The following is a 10,395-nucleotide window of genomic DNA, read 5'->3' as shown; positions in this document are numbered from 1 at the left end:
CCCCTCACTGCAGTGGACGTGGGGCAGGAGGGCCAGGACCCTTGGTGTGGTGTCCTTGGCTCCACTCCTGGTATGTTTGTTCCCACTCACCCTGTGAAGCAGAGTTGAGCAGGACGAGGTGAAGCTGGGCTCACTGCCTGCATTTTCTTGGCCTTGGGGAGGGCCCTGGGGGGCTGTGGAAGGTGGGTCCAGGCAGGGTAGGAGGTGGGCCGAGGGGTCATCCGCCACCCGCCACCCAGTGGATGTGATGGGATGGGGTCCTGGGAGCAAGGTTAGAATTCGGACCCTAACGGGAAGCACCATGAGTGACTCACCTGAACAGATGCGGGGGATCCCGCTTCACACTTAGTCCTGATCGGGAGAGGGGTGCATAAGGGAGAAGCCTTATTAGCCTTGTGAGTACAGTCAGCCCTCTGTATCCCCGGTTCCGCATCCATGGATTCAGCCCACCACAGATTGAAAATAATTTGGAAAAAAAGAAAGTTCCAGAAAGCAAAGCTGAGTTTGCCGTGCTGTGAGCGCTGCGCTGAATCCACGTGAGACGGTGCGCAGACATCCCTGCCGAAGCCTCCCACCGTCTCGCAGATCTGTCTCCAGCCTTGGTGCTTGAGCATTGTTCGCCTCGAGGCTTGCCATGATTCCGTGAACAGTGCAGCACCGTGTAACGACTGTTTAGACGGCATTTACGTTGTGCTGGGTGTTGTAAGTAATTGGAGATGGTTTAAAGTAACGGGAAGGTGTGCGTGTGTGTAGGTTACATGCAAATGTTCCGTCTTTTTATATAAGAGACTTGAGCATCTGCGGATTTTGATACCTGCGGGGGTCCTGGAACCAGTGCCCCGCGGATACCAAGGGATGCCGAGGGACGACTGTAGTGCGTTTACCCAGTGCTGGGAGCGAGCCTTGAGGTCCTAGAGAGGCAGCCTGCTCAGGGGGCTGCGTGATGTAAACACAGCAGGCCTAGTCCTCTGGCTCCTCAGCCTCCTGCTCTGTGACAGATGAGGCCTGAGACCAGGCGCTCGTCCATCACTCTGATTTCTGCTCTCCTGGGTGCTGCCAGGCGTCTTTGCGAGCTGGACAAGGCCCAGCTCTGCCTGGGTGGCCCCAGCCTGTCCTGGACCTAGCAGCTCCTCGGCAGGACACTCTCTCCTGGAGCATGGTGGGTGCAGCATCCAAGTGCTGGGGGCTATGGCTGTGCTCTGCGCCTGCGTTCAGGAGAAGGACCGGAAAACAAGTGTTAACATGTTGCTTTGATGTCATTTGGATGCTTTGTCCTCATTAGTAACACACGCGTGTGGCCAGGGCGGAGCAGGGGTAGTGGGGTGAGGAGGTTTGTGACTCACGCTGGCAGGGAACTCTGTTAATGATTGTGGGAATGCCACTTTCTGCTGCCTTCCCGACAGGCAGCCTGGCACGCTGCCGAGAGGGGAGCTGAGGATGGGTGCGGCAGCCCCGCCTTGTTTACCTGGCTCCCACGGGCAGGTGTCCTAGGGGTGGTGCTGGCCTTTGGCCCCTGGGAGCTTTCAGGAGCTGGTCTGGCATTGGACAGGGAATGCTTGTCCACGTGAGGACTGTCCCTACTTTGTGCCTGTAGGGGCTGAGAACCCCTGAAAGATGCTGTGAATGGTTGTGAGGAGCAGGAAGGGGTACATAAGTTTGAGTTTTTCTTACATCCTCAAAGAAGATCTCTGACCTGAAATGTGCTACGAGTGTCTGCTTTGGGTCAGCGCTTTTCCATGCGGAATTTTGTCTTCGTTTGTTGGAAGAGGTTATTACTCTCATCCTGTTTATCTGAAACCAAACTACCTGTTGCTGTTGAGTCGGTTCCGACTGATAGCAACCCTGTAGGACAGAGTAGAACTGCCCCATAGGGTTTCCAAGGAGCGGCTGGAGGATTCGAACTGCCGACCTTTTGGTTAGCTGCTGAGCTCTTAACCACTGCACCACCAGGGCTCCCCTAGTTATCTTACTTATTTTTATTTGAACAGTTATTTGCCAAGTACCTACTGTGTGCCAGGCACCAGCCACGGCCCTGGCACTAGGTCACGGGGCAGGACAGCAGCTGTCTGCCCTCTTGAAGCTCGGGTGCTGCGGGAAGCAGAAGACCAGCAGATGCATCTGTGCAAATACCACGTCAGGCAGTGAACACGGTGGTGAGGAATGCCTGATGGGCTGCCGGCTGGGGGCCAGGGAGGTCTCTCCACGGAGGTGACCTGTGAGCAGACACCTGTGTGAGGAGAGGAGCTGGCCACGCCCACATGTGGGACGAGAGCGTTTCCAGCAGAGGGGACAGAAGTGTGACGTGCTGAGACCATGATTGGCTTGAACAACAAGGGGGACAGCATGCCTGGAGTGGGGTGAGGCGCTCACTGGGAAGGGAAGGGCTCACAGGCCTCGGGGACCTACGGGTGTCTGGAGACTTCAAATTGACTTCGGTGGCCGTGGGCGTGGCCTACGGAGCAGGCGCCCTGATGAGGAGGCTGTCTTCAGGCCCAGGGCTAGTGAGCAGCAGTGACCCGCGGCTCCTAGCCCAGGCCATCTTCCGCATCCTGCACCCGTGCTGCACAGTGAGGGTAGTGCCAGCGCCTGGCGCCTCTGCCTCTCTGGGAGACAGCCTGCTGGCAGCCCACCCCCAGTGGGCGTGTTTTTGCCCCTTTCCTGTCTGTACCTCCTGCCGCGGGCTCTCCCTAACCTGGTGGTTCCAGGAACGGTAAGGATGTTGGACCCAAAGGTCAGGCGGGGCATGAGCAGGAGTGGGCTCGATGGGCAGTTGACAGCCCTGGGTTGGGAAATGCTGTGTTTCCCGACAGCGCGTCCCTGCCCTGATGGCCTTCCCCCTCTGTGTACACGCCCCTGACATCCTGAGCCGGCTGTGGGTCTGACCCGAGTTCCCCACTGCCAGACCGCCAGGCCCAGAGGGAGGGAGATGGAACAGAACTCGGGGCCGCTTGATCCTCCCCGCCAAGTGGAAGTTTCCCAGCACTGCTGGGGGCACAGACCTGAAGCTGAATCTAGAAAGCTGTGTAGAGCGCTCTGGGTTCGTGGGAGGCTGTGTGAGGCTCTCGGAGAGCGCGGGCATCGCTGTCCAGGTCTCTGCTCTGTTCGTGCACTTCGCTGACCACCGTCTCCCGGGGGATCCCAGCAGAGGTGATCTTGCTGTTGGTGGCTGTGTCTTCATTTTATTATGGTTGTCGAGAACATACACAGCAAAGCATACCCCAGTTCAGCGGTTTCTACATGTGCAATTTAGTGACATTGATGACATTCTTCAAGTTAAGCAACCATTCTCGCCCTCCTTTTCTGAGTTGTTCCCCGCACATTAACATAAACTCACTGCTCTCAAGGTTCCTGTCTGATCTTCGAGTTGCTGTTGCCAATTCGATCCCATATAGATAGTTCTTAAAAGAGTATAGTGTTTAAGGCAGACTTTTTTTTAACTAGTTAAGCTAAATTATTGTTTGGTTTTAAGAAGACTTTAAGGGATATTTTTGGTTTAAGGTTTAAAGATCATCTCAGGACAATAGTTTCAGCAGTTCATCTACCCTCTGTGGCTCCAGGAAGTCTAGAGTCCATGATAATTTGGAATTCTGTTCTGCATTTTCCCCCTTTTGATCAGGATTCTTATATGGAATCTTTGATCAAAACGTTCGGTAATGGTAGCCGGGCACCATCCAGTTCTTCTGGTCTCATGGCGAAGGAGGCTGTTGTTCACGGAGGCAGTTAGCCGCACAATTCCATGTCCTCCTCCTGTTCCTGACTCTCCTTCTTCTTCATGCAGAGAAAGGCTTCTGTGAAGCGCGGGGTGAGAGCAGTGCTGTGTGGACATGGAGCCGTGGAGGGGGGGCGTGTGTGAGTCATGGTGAGTGATTGGTGGACACGGCGGCAGGAGGGTGAATAGAGACCAATTGTTGTGCCTCGGATGGCCTCTTGCAAGCTTTTAAGAACCCAGGTACTATGCAGTGAACTAGGAGGTAGAACAGAAGCAATAAACGTGTTATTAGGCCAATTAACTGGGATGTCCCATGAAACCATGATCCTGAATCTCCAAACCAACCAAGGAATCAAATCCCATGATGTATTTGGTTGTACGTACGCAACATTAGCAAGTACTGGTTTGTTTGTTTTTTGTCGTTGTTGTAAATATATCACACAACCGTTGCCAGTTCAGCGTTTTACAGGTATACAGCTTCTTGACTGCAATTACGTTAATCAGCTGTGATATCCTACACTTAATGTAATTTTTCCATCACCATTACAGATCTTTTTGATGGAGGGAGATTACAGTGGCCTGTGAGGCTGGAGAGGGAAGTGGGAGGTGTGATCTCAGGCCTTACCAGATGGCCAGTAGATAAAGGTGTGAGCCACCTCCCACGCACTCACCTGGAGTCCAGCCTGGGCCCAAGAGGAAAGAGAAGTTGAGGGAGGCAATAGGACAAGAAATAGATATGTGTTGTGTGACTTGTTCTTGAGGAGGGAGCTGAACCATTTGGTTCTGTTTATGTACAACACATAGACATGTGCACGTGCCCTGCACAGATGTGCAGTATGTCTGTGGTGTTAGCATTTCATGGGGCGATTGGGAAGAAAGTCTAAAAGACTCCCTAGAGTGACCATAACGAAGGAAAGGCCAGGATGGTGGTGCGCTTGGACAGATGCCGTGAGAAGGACAAGCAGGACCAGTACGTTAGCTTCCCCACCAGACCCTGGTCCAGCACCACCTCTCTTGTCCTTGGAAGGGACTCAGGGTCATGGCTGCCTGATTCAGGTGGACTTTAACCCATCACGGGGCATCCAGGCCACGTGTGCTCGCTGCACTGGATCCTGTGAGAGCTCAGAGCTGGACAGGCAGCACGAGCACTCAGGTTCCCCAGAGGCTGAATGCTCCTCAAGAAGTTGGGACTGGTGCTGGCCGGTGGGTGGACGCTCTTGTCCTTGGCTGTGAGGCTGGAGGGGGAGATCTGCCCCCGCCTCGCTCTCCCAGCTCTGGACTTTGTGAGAGACACGGGAGGCCGTGTGCCAGGAGCCATCATGCGGATGACGATGCTCGGCTGCCGGGTGGGACCGTTGGGATGGGGTGGGTGTCAGGGCTGCCAGGGGCCAGTGACGGGCAATGGCCTGCCCACTGCAGTCCCTGGGCTCGGGAGAAGGCACGCCACAGAGTCACCTGCGTAGCCAGCTGCCCGGCAGGGTGGTGCCTCCATTCAGTGGTGCGCACGGGCCAGCCAGTGGCTTTGATGTGGCCCTCAGTGGGGGAGGAGACCATTACAGGAACTGGCAGCGAGCGGCGTCATCTCTTACCCAAGACGTTCTTGGAAATGCTCTTGCTCTGAGTGAGAATTAGGAAATGGCCTTCTATTTTGGGCCCTTGGTGTGTGTTACGTACGTTGATTTGCATGTGCTTATCCTGTGCATCTGTGGCCGTGTGAAAGTATCCCACTGGCAGGTGGCATTTCGGTCGCAGTGGGAGGGTTTGGGGAGCCGTGTGGGGGCCTGTGGGAGCCCGTGGATCTGTTGGTGCACGTGGATGTTATTAGGCTGGGTTCGGTGGGCCGAGCAGTCTCGGCGCAGGGGAGGTTCCTGCACAGAGTAGCGGTCCAGGTCCCCAGCCGGGCCCTCAGGGAGGATTTGGGAGATGAATCCTTTTAGGAGAAGCAGTTCCAATTGGGCAGGGCTGTGAAGCCGACCCTGGAGAGCCCACGACCGCCGCGTTTCCTGCAGCAGCGCCCACAGTGCCGGCAGGGTGGCAGCTCCCGGTGGTGGTGGTGGGGCTCGATGCCCGCCCTGAGCGCCATGTTTTCCCTGACTGTGATGACAGCCAGCTCCTTTGCCGGCAGAAAGGGGAGTGACCTTCATGGGGCTCGACTCTCCTCACCGACCCCTGTGGGTCCCCCCGGGCGCTCCCGAGCCCATGGCCCTTGCCCCCAAGCCTCCCTCCCGTAGCTGTTCCCCCCGCCCGCCTGGGGCTGTGTGTGAAGCCCTGCCCGGCCAGCATCGAGGGCAGCAGAGGTGCAGTGGGGTGGGAAATGTGCTGTTCCCCTTGCCCACCTGGGGCTGTGCATGAAGCCCTGCCTGGCCAGCGTAGGGCCAACAGAGGTGCAGTGGGGTGGGAAATGTGCTGTTCCCCTTGCCCACCTGGGGCTGTGCCTGAAGCCCTGCCCAGCCAGCATCGAGGGCCAGCAGAGGTGCGGCGGGGTGGGAAGTGTGCTATTCCCTGGCCGCGTGACACACACGTGGCTGCTCTTTTCCCGCCAGGCAGGTGAACTCGCTGCCATACTCTTCTCGGTGGTCACGGAGGGGTGCTCCAGCCCCTCCAGAGCGGGCTGCTGGGTTTAGCAAGCAGGGGTGGGGGGTGGCCGAGGCAGCTTTAAGAATGGGGTCTCCTCCCGGGCAGGGGCTCTGGTGAGCAGAACCCGAGCACAGGTGCCACCAAGGCCCTTTAAGAACCACCGTCTCGTCACTCCTGGGAACGTGGCTGTGAGCAAGGACAGCGGGTCTGAACCAGGCATCCAGAGCTCTGTCGCTCCCCTCCCCACTGCACCTGGGGCTGGGGCAGGTGTGGCTGCAGGTCCCAGTGTAGCCCCCGCCCCGTGTGGCCTGCTCAGCTCTGGGCCGCCTGCGGTGGGTGGGCTGCTCTTAGGTTGGAGCGGTGCTGCAGCGGCGGACCTTGCTCATCTCCTGTCTGCACATTTCCTTTTCCCTGCAGGCCTCTGGCTGTACCTGGCGGGGAGCAGCCTACCCTGCCTCACGCTGATTGGCTCTCCTAATTTTGGGTACAGGTCAGTGCACCGGGACCTGGAGGCTCAGATTGCCATCGTGACAGAAAACCGAGCCCTGCAGCAGCAGCTCCACCAGGTGGGTTGGGGCAGGTGGGCCTTCCTGGGTCACGGGGCTCCTCGAGGGCCGTCCTCCCCGAGGGCTGCCCCTGCTCTGATGTTCTGTTGGGGACTGAGTGGAGGGAGGACAACTGGAGTCTCCTGCAAGGCTGCCAGCGACAGGACAGATCTCCACAGAGCCAACCTGACGGTGCAGCTGGCCTGGCCGAGTGCGCCACTCCCCCGCCCCGGCGACCGTTTCTTACTGGGCATGATAGAGGAGAAGCCAGAGTGACTCAGGGCCTGGGCCCCCAGGGAAGAGCTTCTGGCAGCATCCAGTCAGTTCTGAAAAGGACTCTTCTAAGGAAGTGTTCAGAGCAGGGAGGTTGGGGGGCTCAGGCGGGGGGACAGCGGAAGGAAGGTGGCCGTGTGGCAGACAGGGCATGGGGGAGGCCGGGGGCTCTGCACATGGAGAGGCGAAGCCAGGATAAAGGGCCAGTCCTAGCAAGCATGCTGCTGGCAGCGCAAGGCATGGCTCATGGAAAACTCCGCCACTGCGGCCGGGCGTCTCAGTTCCTCTCCACAGACTTCTGTGACTTTGTGTCCGCCTCGCTATCCTTTTGCGCTCATCGTGTGGATTCTTGTAATTGTTTCATTTGGTGAAGAGCTGGCATAGGACCAGCTGCACAGGGCATGGTGGAGACGGCCCTGGACCCCAGCCAGCCAGCCGCACGGCCCCTCGCTCATGGGCCTGGGGGTCTGAGGTAGGGGTGTGTGGGAGCAGGATGCTGGGGACTCCCAAGGCTTCCACCATGGCTGCCTCTCACGTCGGGATCTGTCACCCAGAAAGACGGACTTTTGTACTTGAGGTGCTGTTCTCCTCGTGCCCAATTAGCAGGAGAGTTGCCTTTCCTTGTAGCCTTGAGAGGGAGAAGGCGGGCATTCCCCGAGAGTGGGGACGGACCTCGCTGGGGACCCTTTGCTCCCTGTGGGAGACGTCCCCAGGGTGTCTCCTCAGGTTGGCTCTGTCAGTCACGTCTAAGCCAGAGGAGAGGCTGGGGGATGGCAGTCGGGGGCCCGAAGCCCCGCTGTAGCATCTGGTTGACGACGCGTGACTCCAGTTGGTCTCAGAGACGCGTTCTCAGGGGTGTGAGTACCCCAGTGGTCTCCAGCCTCTTCTGAGAATGAGAATCAGCTGCTTGAGAGTCAGCAACGGGCTGGGCCCTCATTGGCAGTCCTTGTTCTTAGCTGCCATTGAGTCAGTTCCAGCTTGTAGGGACCCTGCGCCATCCTCACGGTTGTTGCTCTGTTTAAGCCCATTGTTGCAGCCACTGTGTCAGACATCTCGTTGAGGGTCTTCCTCTTTTTTGCTGACCCTCTATTTCAACTAGCATGACGTCCTTCTCCAGGGACTGATTCGTCCTGATAACATGTTCAAAGTGCGTGAGATGGTGTCTCGCCATCCTCGCTTCCAAGGAGTGTTCTGGCTGCACGGGGCGTTGTGATGGTGTTGGTTTCCATTGGAAGTGATGGAAATGGAAGCCCAGTGCCCAGCACGAGGCCCAGACAGCGCTCAGGGCCCTGTGAATTGGTGTGCTCTCTCTCCAGTGGGGCCTCCTGTGGATGGTTCCCTCCTGAGCCCGGGAATGCAGATGACCCCAGCTAGCCAGGCCCCAGAAGCATCAGCTGCTGCCTTTGTCAAGCTTTTACACTCCCATGTTTGGGAATCGCTGTTGTGAAATGTTTGGGGCCTCTGTTGCTGGGCGAGGAAGTGGTAACGGCCTTGTTTCTGGGGATCTGCCCTCCCGCGATTGGGAATCTTGTCAGTAACTGACAACCTGGTGCCAGGAAGGGCTTTACAACCGGGGACAAAGAGGAAGTGACAAGGGTCATGCTCTGTGCAGGGCCACTGGGATGATCTACTTGTTCAGCAGCTTTCTTCCTGTAGTAGGGACCGCAGCCAGTGACCGAGGACGCCCCCAGCGCCCCCAGCGCCCCCAGCGTGGCTCCCATCCCAAGGCCACACGGCTGGCCAGTGTGAGCTGTGAGCTGCGGCTCTCGGCATGGGCCCCGCCTGGACTCCTGCCTCCAGGGTGGGAGAGCTGTTGACACCGCCCACACTGGGGCCATCAGGGGCCAGGATGAGGTCCCCAGAGACCTGGGTGGACTTGGGGGGGGGGCCCCCAGGTCTGTGCAAGGTCCTGCTACTGGCTGCCCTTCCCACTTCCTGAGCGAGGGGACCGAACCCACATCCTGGATCCTGAGAAAAGCTGGGCCACTCGCGGTCAGGAGCTGTGTTCCCAAGTGGCATATCTGGGATGTTTGCTTTTTCTTCCCAAACCTGAATCCCAAGGGCCTCGGACTGTGGGAGGGCAGTCGCGCCTGCTGCTGTAGCTCTTCCGTTCTTAGAGACACATTGATTTCTGCGCCTCTCGGATGTACACACACACTTCTGGACAGTTCCCCCGATGTATTTGTGTGCCAGGACTGCAGCTACCCTCCTGGGGGAGGCCCACACAGCACCTGACCCCAAGAGTGCTGAGTGCCCTGCTGCCCGGGCCTGCTCGCACAGGCCTCTTGGGGCCCTTTCCCTGGGATACAGGTCACAGTGAACCCTGGGAAGCGGGAGATATTTTTATCAGAACCCAGAGTCCCTCCCTTCGCTATGTACATACAATAAAAATGGAAAGCTTCCTGGTTTTGTTCAGAGAACGCAGTTTACCACTTGTGACCCATGAAATGCCCCTTGAACAGCGTTGTCACCTCAGTCAGCTGACTTCCCTCTCTGTCCCTGCCATGGAGCCTATGAGGAAACTTAAGTGTTTCTGGTAATTTAATTGAAGACTTGGCTGCGTATTCATTGAAAACATCAGGCTGGAGCCGGGTCTGTGGAGACTTGTGCAAACCAGCCCCCTGGGAGCGGGCTGGCTTCTCCATCAGGCGCATCCCGTCTGGGCCTTGCACCTTTGCCATCTCATCAGGAGCCGGGGGCTTGGTCCGTTCGTTTGTGACCTGCACAGCCGGGGAGTGCGGGAGGGGCAGCGGTGGAGTCTGCTCGGTGGGCGCCAGCCCAAGGGGCAGGGAGAAGTGAAGTTCGAGGTGCTGGAGTTTCCCCACCCGTGATAGGAAAGGCTGGGGACAGGTTCTGCAGTGTCCTCGAGGGTCCTGTCTTCCTCCTGGGTTGAAGGGGCTTGCCGGGGATGGACGTGCCGTCTGTCTACTGCTCCCGGCAGACGCGGCACGGCGGGCGGCACTCGTCCCGCAGCAGGCGGCCTTGTGTGTTCACACCTGCCACGTGCTCCTACCCTGAGTTTACAGCACGCCCTCACGTCTCCCGCCAGCACTCGTCCCACGGCGGGCGGCCTTGTGTGTTCACACCTGCCACGTATTCCTACCCTGAGTTTACAGCACGCCCTCACGTCTCCCGCCAGCACTCGTCCCACGGCGGGCGGCCTTGTGTGTTCACACCTGCCACGTATTCCTACCCTGAGTTTACAGCACGCCCTCACGTCTCCCGCCAGCACTCGTCCCACAGCGGGCGGCCTTGTGTGTTCACACCTGCCACGTGCTCCTACCCTGAGTT

At 58.1% G+C, this 10,395-nt stretch overlaps 1 protein-coding gene across 3 annotated transcripts in view; it reads left to right on the top strand.

The window, feature by feature from the left end:
* PGS1 (phosphatidylglycerophosphate synthase 1) overlaps positions 1-10,395 on the top strand; it is a 40,555-nt gene that overhangs the window by 23,481 nt on the left and 6,679 nt on the right. The window contains exon 8 of one of the 3 annotated variants that reach the window (XM_004374108.2): positions 6,704-6,852. In XM_004374108.2, the coding sequence (XP_004374165.1) occupies positions 6,704-6,852 (149 nt within the window). Of the gene's footprint in view, positions 1-6,703; positions 7,219-10,395 lie in introns of those variants that run through there. The other 2 variants (XM_023729211.1, XM_023729209.1) reach the window with 2 other exon arrangements.

Source organism: Trichechus manatus, unplaced genomic scaffold, assembly GCF_000243295.1.
Source record: "Trichechus manatus latirostris isolate Lorelei unplaced genomic scaffold, TriManLat1.0 scaffold00028, whole genome shotgun sequence".
NCBI classification, from domain to species: domain Eukaryota; kingdom Metazoa; phylum Chordata; class Mammalia; order Sirenia; family Trichechidae; genus Trichechus; species Trichechus manatus.
Note: the sequence above shows the minus strand (reverse complement) of the source record. Positions and strands in the feature narration are given on the sequence as shown.